The sequence below is a fragment of the Ranitomeya variabilis genome, chromosome 2, assembly GCF_051348905.1.
Source record: "Ranitomeya variabilis isolate aRanVar5 chromosome 2, aRanVar5.hap1, whole genome shotgun sequence".
Classification (NCBI taxonomy): domain Eukaryota; kingdom Metazoa; phylum Chordata; class Amphibia; order Anura; family Dendrobatidae; genus Ranitomeya; species Ranitomeya variabilis.
In genome coordinates, this window is record NC_135233.1 from 55,226,147 (window position 1) to 55,250,638 (window position 24,492).

Sequence of the window (24,492 nt, forward strand, 5' to 3'; positions counted from 1 at the left end):
GTCTGGAAATTGGGCTGCCCATGACAGGGTTTTGATGTGGTGGTCTCTTAATTTTTGCCAGAGCTGTATATCAGAAGTACAACTTCTAGCTGTTGCACCAGGTTGGAGACCACTGGTGTGTAATATGCCACAAGTTATACAAAATTGCACTAAATCATGGCCCATTCATAGTTTCTCTAACAGCTCCACTGCTTGCCTTTTCCCAGTTACCTTTTTATATGCAAACCCCATCCAATGACGTGTACCACCAATAGTGGTGGACCACGCTGCAACTACGGTGCTTCTGAGTTGGAAGTGACCAGTAATGTATGGTCCAACCCAAAGCCTGTTGTACAGCCACTTACTTCTCCCAGCATCCGCTGTATCTTTATGGAAGAAGTCGGGAGAATTTGTATGGTGCAGGCTCATGCACTGAGCTCCACATCACCCACTGGTAGCTGCTGTGATTAGAGATGGATCTGATTTAAGCAGTTTCATCCTTAGATTCCATGGTAAACAGTGATCACAGCATATAAATGGTTAAACAGATAGGTCTCTTTTGCGTCATCCCTGTTTGGCCCCATGATTAGATTGGGTGATCCTTATGGGTTGTTTTTATGGCAGCTCGGCACCATTTGGATTTGTTTTGATATGTTGTGATGACACAGCATTTATTCATATTTAGACCAGACGTATTTTTCAGTTGTTCAGGAGACATAGACTACTGTTCATATGAGTCTGAACCTTGACTCTTGTTGTAGATTGAATTGATGTTTGTGAGCACCCACTGGTCCCCGTGTCTCCACATGTGGTTTGATTTGGATCTTTGCTATGTGACCCAAGGATTTTATGTACGCTCCTGCCCCTATATCCCTTCTCTTGGCCCTGAACCCCATCATATCCTCAATCGTGGAGAAATTCTATCAAATTGAGGCCATGTTCACATGTTCAGTATTTGGTCAGTATTTTACCTCAGCATTTGTAAGCCAAAACCAGGAGTGGGTGATAAATACAGAAGTGGTGACGTGTTTCTATTATACTTTTCCTTTCATTGTTCCACTCCTAAACTTGTCTTACAAATACTGATGTAAAATACTGACCAAATACTGAATGTGTGAACGTGGCCTTATGGAGACAGCCAAACCAGTGACAGATTTAGGTTATGTTCACACATCGAGATTTCTGTCAGGATATTTGTGTGGATTCTGTGCCTAGATTATGTACATTGTTTAACAAAAAAATGTCTGACATTTGGTTGGAAATGCATGTGAATGTGAAAAAATTTAAAATATGGATCTGATGACCAATCAGCAGCAAAATATCCTGAGTTTCAGCTGCAAATCTGACAAAATCCACAGTGAATTTGTCTATTTCATATCAATACCAAATCGGTAGGTTCACATATATCTGATACGCTGCTGAATTTCCATTTAGATTTTGAAGATGTAAAATCTTCAGTGCAATAAAGGAGCTGCAAAGAGAATTAGATGTTATCACATCTGATCCGTGCACTGAATAGTACAGTGAAAAAAAACCCAAATGGAAACTGACTTGTGGTGCAGAAATTTAGGTTTGCTGCATATGTATCTGATTTTTAGGATGGGTATCACACTTTGTAATACACAGGGTGGCACAAATCTGCAACAAAATCCTCGTGTAAAACTTTTATTCTTCACTGAATGGCATCGCCAATGGCCATCAGGCAGGGTCATTATCAGAGGCCCCAAAGTTGGTGGTGGATAAGGATTTACCCAACGTCCCAATGGGATCTTCCCATTATCAGTACATGTCTACCCATTAGGCCCCCGTCAATGTACGTGTTTTCGGTAAACGTACCTATTATAACCTATGGTGATCTTCACATATACAGTGGGGGACATAAGTATTTGATCCCTTGCTGATTACGAGAGTTTGCCCACTGACAAAGACATGAACAGTCTATAATTTTAAGAGTAGGTTAATTTTAACATTGAGAGATAGAATATCAAAAATAAAATCCAGAAAATCACATTGTATCAATTATATTAATATATTTGCATTTTGCACTGAAAAATAAGTATTTGATCCCCTACCAACCATTGAGAGTTCTGGCTCCTAAAGACCAGTTAGACGCTCCTAATCAACTCGTTACCTGCATTAAACACAGCTGTCTTACAGGGTCACTTTTATAAAAGACTCCTGTCCACAGACTAAAGCAATCAGTCAGACTCTAACCTCTACAACATGGGCAAGACCAAAGAGCATTATAAGGATGTCAGGGACAAGATCATAGACCTGCACAAAGCTGGAATGGGCTACAAAACCATAAGTATGACGGTGGGAGAGAAGGAGACAACTGTTAGTGCAATAGTAAGAAAATGAAAGAAATACAAAATGACTGTCAATCAACATCGATCTGGGGCACCATGCAAAATCTCACCTAGTGGGGTATCCTTGATCATGAGGAAGGTGAGAGACCAGCCTAAAACTACACGGGGTAACTTGCTATTGATCTCAAGGCAGCTGGGACCACAGTGACCAAGAAAACCATTGCTAACACATTACGCCGTAAAAGTTTAAAATCCTGCAGTGCCCACAAGGTCTCCCTGCACAGGAAGAAGGAACATGTGCAGGCCCATCTGAAGCTTGCCAATGAACACCTGGATGATTCTGTGAGCGATTAGGAGAAGGTGCTGTGGTCAGATGAGACAAAAATTGAGGTCTTTGGCATTAACTCATCTCGCCGTGTTTGGAGGAAGAGAAATGCTGCCTATGATCCAAAGAACACCATCCCCAATGTCAGACATGGAGGTGGAAACATTATGTTTTGGGGGTGTTTCTCTGCTAAGGGGACAGGACTACTTCACCGCATCAATGGGAGAATGGATGGAGCCATGTACCGTAAAATCTTGAGTGACAACCTCCTTCCCTCCGTTAAAAATGGGTCATGGCTGGGTCTTCCAGCAAGACAATGACCCAAAACATACAGCCAAGGCAACAAAGGAGTGGCTCAAAAGGAAGCACATTAAGGTCATGGCGTGGCCTAGCAAGTCTCCAGACCTTAATCCAATAGAAAACTTATGGAGGGAGTTGAAGCTCTGAGTTACCAAACAACAGCCTCAAAATTTTAATGATTTAGACATGATCTGCAAAGAGGAGTGGACCAAAATTACTCCTGGCATGTGCGCAAACCTCATCATCAACTACAAAAAAAGTCTGACTGCTGTGCTTGCCAACAAGGGTTTTGCCACCATGTATTAAGTCTTGTTTGCCAGAGGGATCAAATACTAATTTCTCACTGAAAAATGCAAATAAATATATATAATTTATACAATGTGATTTTCTTGATTTTATTTTCGATATTCTATCTCTCAATGTTAAAATAAACCTACCTTTAAAATTATAGACTGTTCATGTCTTTGTCAGTGGGCAAACTTACAAAATCAGCAAGGGATAAAATAATTATTTCCCCCACTGTATGTGTATTCACATGGACCATGTGTCAGTGTGAACCCCATGGAGACATGTTCGTGTTTTTCCGGCATCACAGATAACAAGGGCCAATACAAGTCTATGGGTCAGTGAAAAACATGTACTGCACATGTATGGCATCCGAGTATCATCCGTGTGTCATTCGTGTGCTGTATGTGTTTAACATTGCAAAGTATAGGGGAAGCTTTGTAATTTCATTCTTTCTTTATTCACACTGGAAAAACACGGATGACCACACTGATGGTGAAAATGGACACCCGGATGACACCCTGATGGAAAATACTGATGACACCCTGATGGAAAACACTGATGACACTGGCAGTGTTTTTTTGTATTGGTTTTATACAGACGTGTGAAGAGGGCCTTAAAAATGATGCTTTTCCCAAAAGTGCAGCAATAGACTAATGACAAATCCAAAATTACACATTACTGTCTGATAGGGAGACTAATGTATTATTTCACTTGCAAATTGGAAAATGGCTTTTTCCTGCCAAACGGTCATTTACTCAGGTCTCTGCAAGATCCACACGTGATATTAGAAGGCAAGGTAAAGTAATTAACTTATTGATCCAATGTAGTGCTTTATCATTTCCCATCTATAGACCCTCAGCTCTTCCCTGTACACCGTGTTCCTTGTCCAATGGCTTGTATAAGAAAGATACAGAGCAAAGATGAGGAGAAGAACGGGGACATAACAAGGTAATAAATCTCCTCATGAATAATCATTGTGACAATCCATTATTTATCATGTACAATGTCATGATGTGCATCGCACCGCAGAGCATTATAATGTCACATATTCTACCGTATGTTACAGTTAATAGTACACAATTTGTTCATTGTTGACCTTGTCTCTGTATTGGCTTAACAAAATATACCGGTATGTATATATTTTAAAGATAATTTAAATTAAAGCCGTACATTTTTGGACTGTCTTACTGAAGTCTGTCTTCCTGGCCACTAGGTATCACTCATCAACAGGTGCAATAAACATATGGTACTGGTATGAATTTGCAGCGCCCCAGAGTTCTGGTCGTTGCAGTACTGTGGATCCGCCACTATGGGGAGCCATGGTGCGTTCGATGGCACTGAAGGAGTTCATCTGACCAGGTATCACAGACACCAATATGTTTCACAGCAGGGCCTCCGGGGGGAGCTAAGGGTGCTATTCATTAGGCCACTCCCCACCATAGTGGGTAAACTGGGGGTCAGGCAGGAAGTTAGAGGAGAAAGCTGACTGGATTGAACGAAGCAACACCTTGTGGCAGAGGGTGTTGTGGAGGAAGAGACAGTAGGGTCTCTGTCAGGGGTGGGATCCTGACAGAGGCTTGGCATTAGAAAGAACGTAACGGGACCGTGCCTGCTCAGCATAGCGGCGGTGCCCAAGAAAGGACTAGAAGCGAGATAGATTGTGCTGAGTGAGAAACGAGATCAAGCAAAAAGGAGAATACCAGTAGGGGTCATGCTGTAGGACCGGAGCAACATCCTACTGAGGCGCATTACCGGTGGCCGGAACGCCGAGGGAGTGGAATAGCATACAGCTTCAAGCCATACTCCAAACAGCGGCAGGGCAGTCAGTTTAAGGCGGGCTGTCTAACACATATCACCTATGAAGTCTTGGGGGGCAATTGCGGGAGAGGGGCGTCTCTAGGGTCCCGGAAGAACTCCAGGCCTACCTGACAAACGGGTGCCGTTCCAACCTGAATAACAGGGAGGGATGGAATACGAGAAGAACATCAGTGAATCGAGTTGTGAGGGAACTTAAGAAACAGACACGACAGTTGTGGGGTACTTTCCGTGAGCACAGCAGGGAAGGACTACAACACATAGCGCTAAGAAGGAGGGCGCTCCAACTTGGCGTCCCTGAACAGGATCTACTTAAGCCTGAAGAATCAGGTCATGTGTGCCTAGAGACTGTGATTTATTGTGTTTGAACTGTACTTTATTGCAAAGACTGTGCTGTGCCAGTTGCCGCCAAAATCCGCCGCCATTGTAGCGCTGAGGAGAGCGCAGGAAGAGAAGAGGGGCGTGAAGTGGGCGTAGGCAAGCTGGAGAGCGCGAACAGCAATGGCCGACCAGTCTAAGTATTTCTGTGCCCTGAGGACGTGCCCGTCAACAGCCGAGGTCCGCCTCCTGATCCTGGTTGGAGGGTGGAGGCCATGGGGACGGGGCCGCCCACGAAAGAGACCGCGAAAAGAGGACATTGGAGGACAAATAAAGATGGCGACACCCGGAGCACCATGCGGAGCTGACCCGGTTCGGTCTGAAGCTGCACAGCCTGAAATAGCCCCAGAGACGCCAACACTGCGGGGTCTGACCCTCACAGGGCCGCCGATGGGTCGACCCCCTTTGCCGCTGTCCGAAGAGGGTGTGGCCGCAGCCGAGGCCCGACAGCTGGCCCGCCGGCTGAAGGCCGATGCCCGAGTGCTCACCCGGCTAGGTCAGCCCACGGAGATCCGTCTGACTCCAGTGTCTCCTGTTCCCTCCCAACTGGCCGTGGCTGGGAGCACGCTATCAACACCGGATCTAGAGATCATGCCGGACGCCGAGCATTTACGGCGTCTGATGACAGCATGGCGGAGCCGGCCCCAGCCTGCAGAGCAACTTGATCTGGTCAGTGTTCCGGAGATTCCGTCCTCACACTGGGGTGTAGTGGTGGCCTTTAACCCCCGGTATGGAAGAGGGGTGATTCAGGAAATTGGAGAGCCGCTGCAGGTCCGCGTGGATCGGGAGGAGGTGGAGCCTTGCAGCGGGAGGCTCGATCGTGACCTGGAGCCGGGAGATGCCGTCACCTACACGAGGTGGAGGAGGGACACTGGCGAGACGGGCTGGTTCGCCCGAGGTGTCCAACGATGCATTGCCCTCCAGGCTGCTGGAACACCAGAAGGGGATGATCCCGTTGGGAAGGCAGCAGGACCCGGCCCCGCGGAATCACGAGAAGCTCAGCCTCGCCGCGCCCCGGAGGGACGGGTGCACCTGCCGACAAGGAGGACCTCCCGGCGAGGGATTTTATCATTACTGGGACCGGAACGGCGTCCTGGCTCACCGGTGCGATCTGTTGGCCTGGTAAGGCCAGGAAAGAGGTCGCCTTCTGCAGAACCCCAGTAAGATTTTATTGTTTCTCAAAAATGTAAATAGTTTTCTAGTTAACTGTTTGAGTACTGTTTGCTGCTAAACCCGTCCAGGGTTAACTCTTTATGGATCCCTTAGTTGACCCGGGATCCCTATTGTTTGCTTTTCCTACCAGTTTTGCACAAGTTTTACAAACTGAGAAATCATGAACAGTGCATGATCCAAACTTTCTTGTAAATAGTTTGCACCTTCTTAAAGGCGCTTTCTACTGGTTTCATTTAAAGACTCTTTGCGAAGATACCGTTCTGGAACCTTTGCTGAGCAAAGACTGGTAGGCTGAGAAGACGAGCTACCTCAGAAAGACTTGATTCTCTTTTAAAGGGGATGTCCAACAGCGTACTTATGAGAAGATACTGTTTTAGAACAGTAATGCAATGATAATGTTTGAACGAGAAAAGTTGTATGTGTTTTAACTAGTTAAATGTGAAGAAATACTGATGATGATGCTCTGGAAAGAAATGTAACTGTTTTGCATGAAGAAAAGTTATGTGTGTTTAATTTGTTTAAAGTGTGAAACCTAGATAATGTTCTTTAAAAGGAAAGATGCAGAAAGCCCGTAGGGGTAGATTTAGAGTTCTGCTTAGTTGAAAGTAAAGAAAGTAGTAATGAAGGTGAGGATAGAAGGTAAACCCTGAGTCCCCATAGAAAGTTCGTTCGTTACTAAGGACAGAGAGTGAACCCGTAGGGGTTAGAAAGTGAGTCCTAATAGGAGCCAAATAGAGCTGGCTCAATGTTCTCTAATTGAAAGGAATGTTATGTCTATACCATGTATAGTAGCGAAAGGCAGTAGGCCCTGGCTGAACGGGGCGGTCCTGTAATAGAAAGGAGAGGCAGTAGGTCTGGTGCCGTTAGGACAGGCGGTCCTGCAGGTTCAAAGTAGGAGAATGCAAAGTTAAAATACCTTATAATGTGATTATAGGAAGGTCTTTAGCGGATTAAGAGTGTATATCCTTAAAGGCAAAGTTAAATTATTGGTCAATAATGTTTGCACCTAGTAGAATACCCGGTTGGGTAATGAGAGTTAATTGTAGCCTGTTGCTATGATATTTAATTATGTTTGTAACGTTAAAGTGTCCTCACCTCCCATAAAGGGAAGCTTGTTCAAGTATGCTTATTGTTTTGCACTCAACAAAATTGTATGTCTTTTTGCTAACCTGTATTGTTGTTTTCTTCCCAGTCCCGGAGTACTGTGTTTAACCAGGGGGGAGTGCAGCGCCCCAGAGTTCTGGTCGTTGCAGTACTGTGGATCCGCCACTATGGGGAGCCATGGTGCGTTCGATGGCACTGAAGGAGTTCATCTGACCAGGTATCACAGACACCAATATGTTTCACAGCAGGGCCTCCGGGGGGAGCTAAGGGTGCTATTCATTAGGCCACTCCCCACCATAGTGGGTAAACTGGGGGTCAGGCAGGAAGTTACAGGAGAAAGCTGACTGGATTGAACGAAGCAACACCTTGTGGCAGAGGGTGTTGTGGAGGAAGAGACAGTAGGGTCTCTGTCAGGGGTGGGATCCTGACAGAGGCTTGGCATTAGAAAGAACGTAACGGGACCGTGCCTGCTCAGCATAGCGGCGGTGCCCAAGAAAGGACTAGAAGTGAGATAGATTGTGCTGAGTGAGAAACGAGATCAAGCAAAAAGGAGAATACCAGTAGGGGTCATGCTGTAGGACCGGAGCAACATCCTACTGAGGCGCATTACCGGTGGCCAGAACGCCGAGGGAGTGGAATAGCATACAGCTTCAAGCCATACTCCAAACAGCGGCAGGGCAGTCAGTTTAAGGCGGGCTGTCTACCACATATCACCTATGAAGTCTTGGGGGGCAATTGCGGGAGAGGGGCGTCTCTAGGGTCCCGGAAGAACTCCAGGCCTACCTGACAAACGGGTGCCGTTCCAACCTGAATAACAGGGAGGGATGGAATACGAGAAGAACATCAGTGAATCGAGTTGTGAGGGAACTTAAGAAACAGACACGACAGTTGTGGGGTACTTTCCGTGAGCACAGCAGGGAAGGACTACAACACATAGCGCTAAGAAGGAGGGCGCTCCAACTTAAGAGCAGGTCTGGTACTATCCTCACCAACCCAAACAATAATTATTTTATAGCTTTCCCCAATAACGATTTGGCTTGGCAGTGGATATTTAAAAAAATAAAATAGTAATGTTTTACCTGCTATTTATCTATTTCATTTATTTATTTTTCATAAGTTTCACTTATTGTGCCTCACATAAGGTTATAAAAGACCTTTTAGGGGATTTCAATATTTAAATACTTTTTTTAAAACTGTTTTCCCCTGTAACTGGGGCTGGCAAATTATCCCCAGTTACAGTGGAAATGCAGCCAGCCTACTGGCTGCATAGCAGAGCTGACGGCGTCCGGAGGCGGAAGCTCTGTTAGTGTTTCCTATTACTGTATACACAGTGCTCGAGAAGACAGAGGCAGTAATAAACCGCCGGTGCCTTCTCTTTGAGTCTGGCTGTATCTGACAGCTGGCTTCATGTTCCCCCAACTACATGATTGCATGCAGCTGCTCTACTATGCAGTGATAGCTTAGTACAACACTGAAGTGCAGACCGTCTGATCGTTCATCATCTACGGGTGGTTCAGAAGTTGTTAAAATACACCAAAAAAATTGTGCAAAATGGTGCAAAATGGGTGATAAATTTTCACCACCTGTTTCAATATGAATTTACGATATTAAACATTAAAGAGAATGTCCAACAATAATATTAATCATTTATCGAAAAGATTGGTGCTATTTGTATTTGGCTAGGGGACACCCACCCATTTCGTGAAGTTACTGCGTCAACCACTCGTATAGACAGGGAAAGGAGCAGAAGTTACACTTGCTCACTACTGTTTTTTTCACACAGGGACTTTGGGACCCCCATTCTCAGGATTGGTCGGTAAACCATAGCAATCATGGAGCAAACCTTTGGATGAGTGATAAATATTGTTCAGCAAAAACAATTTAATTACTTAGACATACGGTATATATCTTTGTATTCTTAAAACACTAAAAAGGCAAAAAAAACTACAAAAGTGGTATTTAAAACAGCTTTTAAAGTCACCAAAATACCCCCAAAATTTTAGTCCAAAAAATGTTAACTCTTCACGTTCTGATTCACATATGGTTCCATGGTTACCTTACAGGAATTCTTTTAATCACCTGTGACATATCCCTAGGATTTGTGCTCAGAGGCGTCACTTAGCTCTGCTGCCCCTTGTTCTTGTGATTAGTCGGGCCCAACCCCAGGGATACACTGTTAATATTTCAAAGAGCAGAATCTCTTTAATTCACTTGAATGAAAAGATACTTGTCTAAAAATAAACCTTAGATAATGTTTGCTAGGGAAAGCGAAAAATCCTTTTAAGATGTCATGTAGAAGAAAAAAAATTGTTCTTGAACTTTGCTGGAGACCAACCCGGATCCATGATGCATTAATAGTTTTATAAATATGAATAGCCTTTTATGTTGCTTTTAAATAAAAAAAAAATCTAAAACTTTTTTAGAAGAAATGTGCTGCTTTTGGTAGAAAGCAACTTTGGTGGTAAACGGCTGCACATCTCCATAGCTCTTATAGCATGGAACGTTTTGTGGCCATTACTGGCAGCGTAAGAGAGGATCCCAATTTGTGACACATATAATTCCTTAAAATGTATACATTTTAATTAATTTATTTTAAAAGACCCACCCAGTGTGTAAGACCACTATAATGTCGGGATAAACAAAAAAAAATAAATATAAAAAATAATTTTAATAAAGCACATAGACTGATAACATATATAGAGTAACCTAAAGGGTGCCTAGGCTAGCCCTAACTGATCACTACCTAACTGGGGAGGTTGGTACTCTGGAGAGAACGATTGTTTGCCCCCCCCCCCACTCAACGATGGCTACGCCTATCTCTCCTTATAAAAGTTCCATCCAGGGGTAATAAGTAGTGATGAGAGAGTGTACTCGTGGCTCGGGTGACCTCCGAGTATTTGTTAGTGTTCGGAAATTTAGTTTTCATCTCCTCAGCTGAATGATTTACAGCTATTAGCCAGCTTGATTACATGTGGGGATTCCCTAGCAACCAGGCAACCCCCACATATACTCAGCCTGGCTGGTAGCTGTAAATCATTCAGCTGAGGAGATGAAAACTACATTTCCGAACACTAACAAATACTCGGAGATCACATCACATCATAGTACAATCAATGAAAAGCCCAAGAGGAGGTGTAACCTAACATTAAAGATACAAATAAATAGACGTGTTTCCCCTCCCTTACGGTTCTTCAGGAGGCCCGATATATCCTGGCTATGTCAGAGATAGTAGGTGCTCCGATGAGGAAGCTTGCTTGCTTCTCTGACTAGAGGCTACTCCATGGACACAAGCCAGGGGCCCAATGTAAGCCCCGATTCCTGTATAGAGTGAAAAAGCAAGAAGGGTGAAATTCCTCTGGGACCTGTTAGACGGAGTAGCTAGCCCCAAGTGTGTTCTCCGTAGTCTTTTTGTTAGTTGATGGCCTCAGTCGTCAGACTTTACACCCTTTAATTTTCTATTTAATTTGAGCCATTATTTGAACTACTAATCCTTATCACATTTTTATTTTTATTTTGTTTTGAGAGTGAAAAAAAAAATGTATATAAGACACATTTAGAAAATCATCCGTCCATTGGGTATTGTTTCATATTTGTTCAGGAAAGGTAACAGTTTTAACAATAACAGTAAAAAATGCCCCTTTAAATATACACAGTAGTGTGGAAAGATTTTAGGCAAGTGAGGAAAAAAATGCAACAAAGTAAGAATGTTTTCAGAAACAGAAGTGTTAATAGTTTATTTTTAACAATAAAATGCAAAGTGACTGAACAGAGGAGTAGTTTAAATCAAATCAATATTAGGTGTGACCGCTTGAGATGAGCAGATCAGGGAATATTCTAATTTGCCTGTTCACTTAGTTTTTCTGGGCAATTCTATTCGATTGGCTACTCACCACCACACGTCTGATCCCCGACACATCTTCTGATCCCTGCAGCTCGCGTTGAAATCCCCAGGCCTGTCATCCGCATCTGGGACTTCCAGCTTTTATGAGACTAGGAGGGTACTGCGCAAGAGTGCAGAAGGTCACAGTATCATGGGGATTCCAGCGCATGGGGGATCAGGATATGGGGTGAAGACTGGATGAGTAGCAGTAAGTAGCGGAGGGGCTGGAGAGGTAAGTGGTAAGGTGAATGTAAGGAGTTTTATATTTTTTCAACTCTTTCGATGGCCTTTTATGGTTCAGAAAAATGGCATCTAGTGCTAGCGATTTTGTTAAATCTGCGTGGAATAAAAGCACAAAAAAATCCAGATTTTGGTGAATGTGGATTTTTGTAAAATTTGAGTAGAACTAGAATTCTAGTCCCCTAGAAATTATTCACTCATCTTTATTGATCAGCCTTTTGCTCTCAAATAAGCATTAGATCATAAGTTTTTCTATGTACATTTACACACAGTTTTAGAAAAAACTTAGAAGGGAGGTTGATCCAAACATCTAGGAGAACTAACCACAGATCTTCTGTAGATGTCGCTTGTGCAAATCCTTCTGTCTCTATGTAATCCCGCACAGACTTGATGATGATGAGATCAGGACTCTGTAGAGGCCATAGAATCACTTCCAGGGCTCCTGGTTCTTCTATATGCTTAAGATAGTTCTTAATGGCATAGACTGGATGTTTGGGTCGTTGTCATGCTACAGAATACACTTAGAGCCAATCAGACTCTTCCTTGATGGTATTTTATGATGGATAAGTATCTTCCTGAATTACTCAGCATTGAGGACATCATTAATCCTGACCAAATTTCCAACTCTGTTTACTGAATTGCAGTCCTAAACTTGCAAGGAGCCTCCACCATGCTTCATTGCTGCCTGCAGACCCTCATTATTGTTCTGCCCTCCAACCCTTCAGCAAACAAACTGCTTTCTGCTACAGCCTATTATTTCACATTTCACTCATCAATCCAAAGCACCTGCTACCATTTCTCTGTACCCCAGTTCCTATGTTTTATGCTTAGTTGAATTGATAGACATTGTTTCCATGTCTGGGTTGTGCCTACAATATTTTCATGGAGACCATGTCTGTCCAGACTTCTCATAACAGTAGATGGGTGTAGCTTGATCTCCTTGGTTGCTGTCAGTTCTGAGCTGATGGCCCTGCTGAACATCTTCTGATTTTGTCTTTCACCTAATGTGCTAAGTTTCTTTAGCCGTCTACTACATCTACGGTTCTTTCCATTGTCCATTTCTTTGTATCCTTGATTCTGACCAAGACAGGCAGATACTTATCCATCATAAAATAACATCAGGGAGACGTCTGATTGACTCCAAATTTATTCAGCAGCAAGAAAACAACCCTAAACATACAGTGAATGACATTAAGATCTATCTTCAGTGTAAAGAAGAACAAGGACTCCTGGAAGTGATGATTTGCCCCACTGAGCCCTGATATCGACATCACCCAGTCTTTGTGGAATTATATCAAGATACAGAAGGATTTCCACAAATGCCATCCACAGAAGATCTGTGGTTAGTTCTGCAAGATGTTTGGAATAACCTCCCTGCCGGGTTCCTTCAAAAACTGTGTGTAAGTACTGTGACAGAGTCACTGGTACTGCATGTGATGGGAGATATGTGTCACAGAGATTGCTTTCCTCCTTGATCTAGAAACCCATAAGTTTCTTTTCAGCATTCTATGTGCTGTAGGAGTTAAGTGGCCATGTTATGGGTGGGTTTTTAGGTGAGTAGGTAAAGAGATGGGCGGGACTCCTACTCACCATATCTCCACCTCAAGGGTGCGGCTGGGAAATAAATGTCTAGGCAGTGTTTTTTTTCCTCTGTGTTGTGTGGAGGGAAGGAAGTCTCCATACTGAAGCTCCTGTGAGAGCTGCCATATGCGTTGTCCCAGAAGTACTGGGCAGGACTGTGCATGAATTGTTTATTTTCTTTTGAGCCAGACAGGCTGTTTTACTGTTAACCATTTTGGGGATTTTGCTTATGATACAATAAGCTACCCAGGGACTTTAACCCCACGTGTGCTTGTTTCTAGCTCAAGGAGCAGCTAGGTGAGCCGACCTTCCACATTACCCAGAAGAATTGACGCTTTGATGCTTTTTTTTACGGCAAGGAGTCAGTCACACCAAATATTGATTTGATTTAGATTTCTCTTTTATCAATTCACTTTGCATTTTGTTAATTGATACAAATAAAGTATTACAATTTCTATTTATGAAAGCCTTCTTCCTTTGTAACATCTTATTCTCACACCTGCCTTAAACATTGGCAAAGTACAGGATATCGGCATCAAAACTAATGTTCAGAAAGCATGGGAAAATGCTTTCTTTCTACACTTTTTCAGCTCCAGACCATGCGTTATATCACATAATGCTTATAACCGAATCCATGCTGACAATATGATCACACGTGCACTGTAGCATAGTGGCACTGGGTTTTTTAAGTATCCTGTCAACTGAAGAAGTAGCAAAATGAAATATCAAGATGAGCTAAACCAAATAATAGAATCAGTTATACTACTAGAGATAAACTCAGCCTGTAAATCCGGCAGGATACCATGCTTGCTTTGACAGCTTTCGTTCAAGTGAATTTACCTCTGATGGGCATGTGGTAATGTCTAATGGAGTGGAAGCGTTACACACACAATTTCAGAAGTAAAATGCAATGAGACATGAATGAGATGTGTGATTTGCATTGAGACTTGTAGACAATTCAGACTAGGAGGAAACCCTACTCCATGAATTGATATTCCTTTATTAAACTACCTTGCCATGTATCCAAAGTCAGACGTACAATAGAGATGGTCCACGTGACTGATTCGTTGGGCCATTGGAGAATGCAGGAACAGCCCTGACTGATTATTAGTAAGGATGAGGGTCCCAAGTGTGATCTTTGATATTGGAGGCCTGACTTCTATACCTGCCAATATATCATTATGTCCAAACAGCTGATCCATGAAATCTACAAATATTTTGTAACTATATTATTTCACTAAGGATAAAAAAAATCATTCCGTTTCCACGACAGCAAGCAGGAGATGATTCCCAATAAGAAATTAATAACTCAGAACTGTAGCAGACCATTCTGATGGTCAGAGGGGAGAGTTTGTAAAGCCTCATTCAGTCATTGGATGTTCTCGTACTATTTTTGCTTTTCACGGATAGCTCTCATACCTGTGATAGTCTATGGGGCCATTCATATGTCTGTGATTTTTCACAGACACGTGTCCGATTTTGATCCAGAGTGTTGGATAAAAATCGGCAATGAGAGTCAATGACCTCCGAGTGCGGTCCGATTTTCATAGACTGACATATAGGAGAAGGCGGACAAAACCTGATGACCCTCAGACCACACTGTGCTCAAATAAACAAGTCTATTTTCCTCGTACATGAGAAAAACTGACGTCTGAATGAGGCCCAATTCTTTTGTCTGGTTTTTTTTTCAGCTGTCCTCACCTGATTTATGACCACAAACCACACTAAAAAAAAAAAAATAAATGTGCAGGAAAAAAGAGGAGAATATGAAAGCCAAACGGTGCAAACATTTTAATGAAACACAGTTGAAAAATTTATTTTTATTTCAAAATACTTGCATTTAAATTAGAATAATGTCTCCAAAAGGTGGAAACCCCTTTTAATGAGGAGCTGTGCATTAATATCATATTGTAGAACTAAGTACTCCCTCTTCGGCGGGGCAACAATCTATGTATTACTACTTCAGACCAATGATAATTATGCATATGGTTGCATATTTATATGGTTGATGTTTATGGCATGGGATTGCTAAACGGACATGTAAATGCACATACAGGGTCCGATGCATCGAGACCTGCTTTTTGTCAGGCCGTTCTTGAGAAGATGTGCTGGAGTCAGATGCTCCTGATTCATGAAGAGCAATTCAGGAGCATTAGATGATCTGCATACACCTCTGTGTCCGCTTCGCCCCAAATCCTACTCCAGTCCCATTCTACCACAAGTCTGCCTTTTATGTTCAGAGTTGGGAGAAATTGGCATGAGAGCGCCAAAAGTCTGATTTGCGCCTTTTCAAAGTTTTTATGCCAATATTTGTAAAAGCTTAGATCCATCAGCCCATAATATGTACCAAAATATGATTTCTCTTCGTGCCCATGTTTTCCAGCTTCAACAGGGCACCAGATATCTGGCCTTCATTAAAGATTCTATTAAAAAAAATAAAAATGAAATATCCTATTCGAGATTAATGATTAATTAATAGATGTCTCTCCCCGTTGTGCATGGACATCTTATCAATTCAATTGTCACCATGTAATACTTCTTTTTCCCTGTGGGGGCGCTGCAGGGGAATTGAACACTCTAACATGAGAATAAAATATCAATATCAATTACCAGATGTTGTAACTAATGATTATTACCTGATGACTAGAGATGAGCGAACCTGAACTTAAAAGTTTACCGTCCGTATCGGACAGTTAGTGTCTGGTGCTAAATGCCGAACACGGACTGGTACCCGAACTGAACTTTGGAATAAAGTTCGGATCAGGTAACAGAACTCGAACTTCCATGGGTCTGCTCATCCCTACTGATGACATCACAGAAGTTTGAGAACAACTAAAGAGATTGATGTGAGTATTGCTGGATAGTGATGAGCAGACCCGTGGAAGCTTAGGTTCAACCGAACTTTAGTCCAAAGTTAAGTTTGGATACCCGAACTTGAACCTCAACACGAATTCCATAAAAATCAATGAGGACCTGAACTTTGGAGTTGGAAAATCAATCTTTCTCTCCTCTCCGAACTCCCAAATTGTAAACCGGACTCCCAGTAGGAATACATGTTTGGAGTTCAGCACCGGACACTAGCTGTCCGGTACAAGCCCCAAACTCTACAGTTCGCTTTTGCTCATCTCAACTGCTGGATATGTTGCTAGATCTGTGTGCAAAGCATCAGGGTCAGTAAGTTCTATAGAATACAGAATACAGCCAAGTAGTTTCCATGTAACCACAGGCTATGCTGCAGATCCATTATACCAATGTTATCAAATTTTCAAAGATTTTTCAGATTTCTATTGCGGCTGCAAATCCAATAGCATAACCAACTGCGCAGAAGATCGAATGGAGAAGGATGGTTGAGTGGCGGCTCCATCAGGTCTACCTAGCAGAAGGCAGTCTGCTATTGAACTGCTGAACATCAGCCATCAATCTGCTTGGTATGAATAAAAAATGAATGAGTTCTCCAGCAGAGTGGAGGAGGAAAAATGGTAATGCAATGTGTGAGCGTCAACAACCAAATCAAAGGCTTCCACTATACAAAAAAAAAAAACACTTTGTCAAGTGGGATGTTATAGGAATTGTCGTAATAAGATTGTCTCATCTACTTAAATGGATAATATTGCAAAAAAGCTTGTAAAAATAAGCAAATTACCCCTCATTGAAATGTTTTCTGTTCTGAAGAGCAGAGAGAATTTTTAATTCTACAGTATACTGCTCCATCTCTGGGATGGCCGGTCTCGAAGGCAAAGAACACAGTTGTCTTGCTAGAGCTGCTCTGAAGCAGGATGCGTGTCCCTGCGCTCTTCCAATGCTGCGGTGGCAATGCTGCCTGTGCTAGCAGCATGGGAGACTGCACAGTAATGACTAGCAGCACAACCATGCTGCTGGTACAAACTAACAGACAACAAAAATGCTCCTCCAGCCGTCAAGCTGGAAGCCGGGAGGCTGGGGAGCAGATCACTTCTGAAGACATCTTTAAGTGGACATGAGTACCAAGAAAATCGGCGCACAGCCATAAGAATCATATGCAAAAAAAGAGGGTGCAAGTAGCAGCAAGTAGTATAAACAAAAAGGAAATAAAAAGCACTGCTACAAAATGCACACCACCAATTATATAAACATACAAAACAAACACTTTATTGGCATACACAATAAAAACAATTAAAATCAATACGCCACTGCGGGCCACCTGGATACATGTCATATATATATACCAATACAAGTACAAATACAAATAATACACAGCCTGTCAATATACCCCTTTTTTATAGAGACATATATGATAATAGTATCCTACCTAGCGGCTCATGGGGAATCTAAATGACCGCAAAACCACCCACATATATAATGGGACACAAATCTAAGTCACGGTCCACCCGGCCCCCTGGATACTTCAGCTTGTCAAATTTTAGGTTGGTGTGTATTCTACTGCGGGTATCATACCTTTATGACTTAGATTTGTGAATTGTATTTGTACTTGTATTTGTATATGTATATGACATGTATCCAGGTGGCCCGCAGTGGCGTATTGATTTTAATTGTTTTTATTGTGTATGCCAATAAAGTGTTTGTTTTGTATGTTTATATAATTGGTGGTGTGCATTTTGTAGCAGTGCTTTTTTCTTCCTTTTTATCTTTAAGTGGACAATCCCTTCTAGAAGGAAGAATCTCTGGGCGATTAGCTGCAGGTAAAATCTAGTGTGACTGATATTCTACCCATTTAAATGCATGGGTCACTAATTATCACTCCAGCTGATAGGGAGATCTTGAGTAGGGGATGTATAATGTCTATAAGACCTAAGACACTATCAATATATGCAAAGTTGAAAGACTTAAAGAAGCACTCCTCCTCCTCCCATCAAAGTTTTCATCTTCTTGATATATTGCAGTCTTCATATTATATAGCTATGTGTAATTACAATTGCTCATGTTGCCTTTCTACCAGTAAATTCTTATCTTTTCTCTGCTCTATGTAGAAACAGGAAGTCACCTTTCCCTGCATAAATCATTCCCGTCTTCAACTCCTGACCCAACTGCTACCAGGGACTTTAGCTGTGATGACTAATACAGGGAAAATTGACCTCCTGTTTCTATATAGAGCTTAGAAGGATTCAGCTATTCTGTTTTTAATCAGGTAGTGTCATAGACCTGATGGAAAAGAGAAGAGTTAGCTGGGTAGAAAGGCAAAATGAGCAATTGTAAGTACACAGTGCTATATAGTACAGTTCTAGGGCCCCTGCTCTTCTCCATTTACACCTTTGGCCTGGGACAGCTCATAGAATCTCACGGTTTTCAGTATCATCTCTATGCTGATGACACACAGATCTACATCTCTGGACTAGATATCACCTCCCTTCTAACCAGAATCCCTCAATGTCTATCTGCTATTTCATCCTTCTTCTCCTCTAGATTTCTAAAACTTAACATGGACAAAACAGAATTCATCATCTTTCCCCCATCTCACACGACCTCCCCAACGAACCTATCCATTACAGTAAACGGCTGCCCCCTCTCCCCAGTCCCACAAGCTTGCTGTCTTGGGGTAATCCTTGACACTGATCTCTCATTCAAACCACATATCCAAACCCTTTCCACTTCCTGCCACCTTCAACTCAAAAATATTTCATGGATCCATACATTCCTAAACCAAGAATCTGCAAAAACCCTAGTCCATGCCCTCATCATCTCCCGCCTCGACTACTGTAACCTCCTGCTCTGTGGCTTCCCCTCTAACACTCTCGCACCCCTCCAATCTCCCCTCTGCTGCCCGACTAATCCACCTGTCCCCCCGCTATTCCCCGGCCTCTCCCCTCTGTCAATCCCTGCACTGGCTCCCCATTGCCCAGAGACTCCAGTACAAAAGCCTAACCATGACATACAAAGCCATCCACAACCTGTCTCCTCCATACATCTGTGACCTCGTCTCCTGGTACTTACCTACACGCAACCTCCGATCCTCACAAGATCTCCTTCTCTACTCCCCTCTTATCTCCTCTTCCCACAATCGCATACAAGATTTCTCTCGTGCATCACCCCTACTCTGGAACCCTCTACCACAACACATCAGACTCTCGCCTACCATCGAAACCTTCAAAAAGAGCCTGAAGACCCACCTCTTCCGACAAGCCTACAACCTGCAGTAACCACCGATCGACCAAACCGCTGCACGACCAGCTCTATCCTCACCTACTGTATCCTCACCCATCCCTTGTAGATTGTGAGCCTTCGCGGGCAGGGTCCTCTCTCCTCCTGTACCAGCTGTGACTTGTATTGTTTAAGATTATTGTACTTGTTTTTATTATGTATACCCCTCCTCCTCACATGTAAAGCGCCATGGAATAAATGGCGCTATAACAATAAATAATAATAATAATTAATAATAATAACAATAATAATAATATAGTATGATGACTGCAATATATTAAGAGAATAAAAATTGTAATGGGGATTTTTCTTTAAGGATCAACCACAATGTCATTCGGAACCCTTGTCCAAATGTCCAATGAGACTTGTCAGAAGTAATAGACGTATGATGGGAATGCCTCTGATCTCTTCAAGGATAACAGGTGACCATTGGATTGGATGGATTGGACACCCTTTCATTTTATTGGTGCAATGCATCATTTTAGGCAAGAAAATCTGCATTTTCACTGTAATTTCCCATATAAAATCCCAGTCCAGCCAACCCCTGTAATGATGTATGGGTGCTATTATCAAAAAATGAGGTGTAGATAGACCCAATGAACATATAATCCGGGCAGTATTGTGTAGCATTAGTTGGCAATGTGTTGTAAAGACTTAGCAATGATACCACAAGGCATTTGAGTGCACATTTTCCCGTTCATCCCATTTTTTTCCTCCTGTGAAATGAATCACTGTGTTCTCTGGCTTCTGTCTGTACATGAATCATAATAATCTTATTATCTGGACTGCAGGAACATAAGAACATTCATAACCGATCCTGTGCATTAGTAAGATACTTCACATCATGGCTTTACCTCCAGCAGATCCATGTCCTCGGTACAAGGACAGATTACAGCGCTGGTGAGATGGATCGGTGTATCCTGCGGAAGTCACAGCAAAGACTGAGGCAAGCATAGCGTCTGAACCTTACCAACTCCTGCTTAAAGGGAAGGTTCACCCATGGGCCTGAAAGCATTCATATTGTCATATTGCTGACTGGTTTATAAGCGAGCCACTACAATTTCAGAGATTTCGCAGCGGCACATTCAATATATCGGCAAAATGAATGAAGTCTTTTATATCCTATGTATATAATTGTAAGACCAGCCTCCCCATTATCCAGACCGGATTTCTAACAACTAATTTTATTTCCACCAAGTACAATATGTGAGATTAACACTCCGAGGTAAAACAATTCTATGAGGTTATGTATGACTCTTAATGTTCCAGCCAAGCCTGTACATATATATATATATATATATATATATATATATATATATATATATATATATATATATATATAAATCAAACCCTGTTGCTAATTATACATAATGCCCATTTTACAAGCAGCAGCAAGTCTGTGGCTGAGGTGGTTGTCCAGATGCTGCACACAAGCTCTGCACGCTCTTCTAGGTCATACACAATAGAAAACCTATATGGGGCCTATAGAGGGCGCCCTTGCATTTTGTTGTTCACTTCAGTTGCCATGACAACATACATTAAAACATGCTAGAGTGTGCAACATGCAGTATTTTTGCTGAATTGGAACTTTTAATATGATGCACCAATTGATGAAACATATGGACATACTTAAAAGTATTAGAAGTATCTGGTGCAGAGAAAAATAATGGAGATGAGATAGATAGGTAGATAGATAGATAGATAGATAGATAGATAGATAGATAGATAGATAGATAGATCGATAATAGAGAGATAGCTAAATAAATAAATAGATAATAGATAGATAACTAAATAAATACATAGATAGATAAAAGAAATATAATAGATAAAAGATAGATAATAGATAGATAAACAGATAGATATATAATAAATAATAGATAGATAGATGATAGATAGATATGGGATAGATAGATAGATAGATAGATAGATAGATAGATAGATAGATGATAGATAGATAGAAGGATAGGTAGGTGGATAATAAATAGATATTAGATAGATAGATATATAGATTGATAATAGACAGATAGATGATAGCTAGATAGATAGATAGATAGATAATAGATAGATAGATAATAGATAGATATATACATAGATAGGTTGATAATAGATATACATTAGATAAATAGATAGATAGATAGATAGATGATAGATACTCTCCTTCTAATGGATTTCTTACGATCTACAGTCACACTTCTGCTTGCACCATGCCATTCTAAGCAGATATTGACATGAAGGGTGAAATCTTACCTATAGTTGAGACTACTGTTCCTACAAAGTACAAAGCCCCAGTGAAGTCCCACCTTGGTCTGAGGGCGTCTGCCCTGATCCCTGCTGCCATTGCTGCTTCATACTCTCTGAGGAATGACCGCAGCTCCAGGAGGCTGATATTGAAGGACTCACTGAAGTTCCTCAGGATCCTGTCCCAGCGGGTATGGGCTTTCCTTTCAGATGGACTCTCTAGGGTGGAGAAGATCGTGGCTCCTGCTATCAGATAAAGTACAATGAAGATGGCTAAGAGGAGGAATCTCCCGTTGTCTTCATTCAGTGGCAATAAGCAACAGCAGCTTTTAGTTCTCCTGCCAGACATCATCCAAATGTCAGCACCACGGGGCAGCTGGACAGCAACCAACACCACATCGGACAGAGAGGCATTTGACCGCTCTTCATAAGGGGACAATCCACAAAGTGTAATTCACCTGTTATTCTGCAAGTTCAAGGGAGCAGATGGAGGACTGTAACTCTTCCTAATGTCTCATTTGACATTGTGTCTGTTTGTTTGGGTGACATTGAGAAACCAGGTTCCAGTGTAAAGCCCTTCGGGGTCTTCAGCCTGTGGTTCCTTTGAGGGTATGTCTGCACATGGCATCTCAAGGTGCAATGTCGCATGTGAAAGCTTCCTTTGCCCACTGACCATGCATGCATCTAGTTTTATGGCACTTGGTAATAATGTTGCATACTCTAATGATACTGCTAATAGTGTATAGCTCAGTCCTAGCAAATAGAACATTTACTGGTTACAAATCCAGACGCCTCCAGTGTATAGAATTTCATCCAGCCCATGACCTTCAATGCAAATCCTTATGATTTCCCTTGGAAATTTGTATCCATGAGTGTTGATCCATTTGTAATGGTGGTGGTGGTGGTGGGGTATTTTAGATATGGCAAAACCCATCCATTGCATGTATCTTCATGACAGCCCACCCCCTGTGACCTCTGCAGATATAAAGTATATGGTTTCCTCTTGCTGGACCTTGAATCACAAATAATAATTCAGCAGGTAAACTTCTGTACTGTGACATGGCAAAGACAAGGGGTGACAAACTTTGACATCCTTTGCAAATGAATTAACACTCCAACAGTAATTCACTACTTTCTCATATAGGGTGAATATAAGAATAATGCCAAAAATATACATCACAGCACAATAGAGGAAAAAAAGCAGCAATAAGATCCATTGTAAGGCAAATCAATAAATCTATTCTTCTATAGTGAAAAGACACAATGTGAGAACAATAGTATAAACAATTAGCTAGAACTCTGCCCTATTGGCCATTTATTAGGTAAAGTCACTGGTACAAGCACATACCTGGAGCCTTGGGTGATCTATCTGAGCAGATTCCTTGCTGCAGCCATAGAAGATATTGTATCAATAGAGGGGAATAAATTAAGGCGTTTTCTCTTATTTGAAGAAATACTTGTGTCTTCCTGCAGACAGAGCTGTGTTTTCTGCCATTTGTCTGCTGTGGGTTGCATAATCAGCTGAGGCTAGTGGAGTTTGCTGAGCAGTTTGCAGGCTGCTGCTCTCACTTCAGCACCTTGGACAGTGCAGTGTGCTGCTGAGGACAGCACTGAGAGGAGGCAGGGGCTGCTGCAGGCTGTGGCATGCCTGGGTCTATGGCATGCCTGGGTCTATGGCATCCCTGGGTCTATGGCATCCTGGGTCTATGGCATCCTGGGTCTATGGCATCCTGGGTCTATGGCATCCCTGGGTCTATGGCATCCTGGGTCTATGGCATCCTGGGTCTATGGCATCCTGGGTCTATGGCATCCCTGGGTCTATGGCATCCTGGGTCTATGGCATCCTGGGTCTATGGCATGCCTGGGTCTATGGCATCCTGGGTCTATGGCATCCCTGGGTCTATGGCATCCTGGGTCTATGGCATCCCTGGGTCTATGGCATCCTGGGTCTATGGCATCCCTGGGTCTATGGCATCCTGGGTCTATGGCATCCCTGGGTCTATGGCATCCTGGGTCTATGGCATCCTGGGTCTATGGCATCCTGGGTCTATGGCATCCTGGGTCTATGGCATCCCTGGGTCTATGGCATGCCTGGGTCTATGGCATCCCTGGGTCTATGGCATCCCTGGGTCTATGGCATCCCTGGGTCCTGCTCCTCTGCTGCACACAGCACTCTGGTGCAATTCTAGGGCTGCAGGAAGCAGGATAAGAACACAGGAGGACAGGATGTTTTTATTCTATGTTTTACTGCAACTGAGAAATGAATGAGAATGAGAGAATGAGAAATACATGAACTGAGCTGATACAAACATATACTGAGCAAATATGTGCTATATACTCGTAGCAGAATGCACATGTAGAGATGCAGCAACGGGGTGGCCAACCGTCCACAAAAATAGAACACTTTTTTTGCCCTGGCCCTAAAAATAATGTATTTTTTGATTGGTATTACATAAGTGAGATAAATAAAAAACCCTGCACTCTATCTAATAACGAAAATATAAAAGTAGGTGGCATTCACAAATGGGAATCTACTAAAGGGTTCTGTGGAGTTCCAAAATGTTGCCTGTTGCCCACATTTGATAGTTTCCCAGTAGGCTGCTCCTATCCTTTGCTCTGAAGCTGGTGCAGCGTCATTTTTCTGTTTGTAGATATATACAGTATATTACGATTAGTATCTATCTATCTATCTATCTATCTATCTATCTATCTATCTATCTATCTCCTGTCTATTATCTATCTATCTA

General features: G+C 42.4%; 1 protein-coding gene across 2 annotated transcripts in view; it reads right to left on the reverse strand.

The window, feature by feature from the left end:
- KCNK12 (potassium two pore domain channel subfamily K member 12) overlaps positions 1 to 23,941 on the reverse strand; it is a 168,801-nt gene extending 144,860 nt beyond the window's left edge. Inside the window, exons 1-2 of one of the 2 annotated variants that reach the window (XM_077292241.1) lie at positions 23,094 to 23,941; positions 21,755 to 22,757 (exon numbers count right to left, since the gene is read on the reverse strand). In XM_077292241.1, coding sequence (XP_077148356.1) covers positions 21,755 to 22,097 — 343 coding nt within the window. In that variant the 5' untranslated portion in view covers positions 22,098 to 22,757; positions 23,094 to 23,941. The remainder of the gene's footprint in view (positions 1 to 21,754; positions 22,758 to 23,093) is intronic. The other variant, XM_077292242.1, reaches the window with a different exon arrangement.
- Between the last annotated feature and the right edge of the window lie 551 nt (positions 23,942 to 24,492).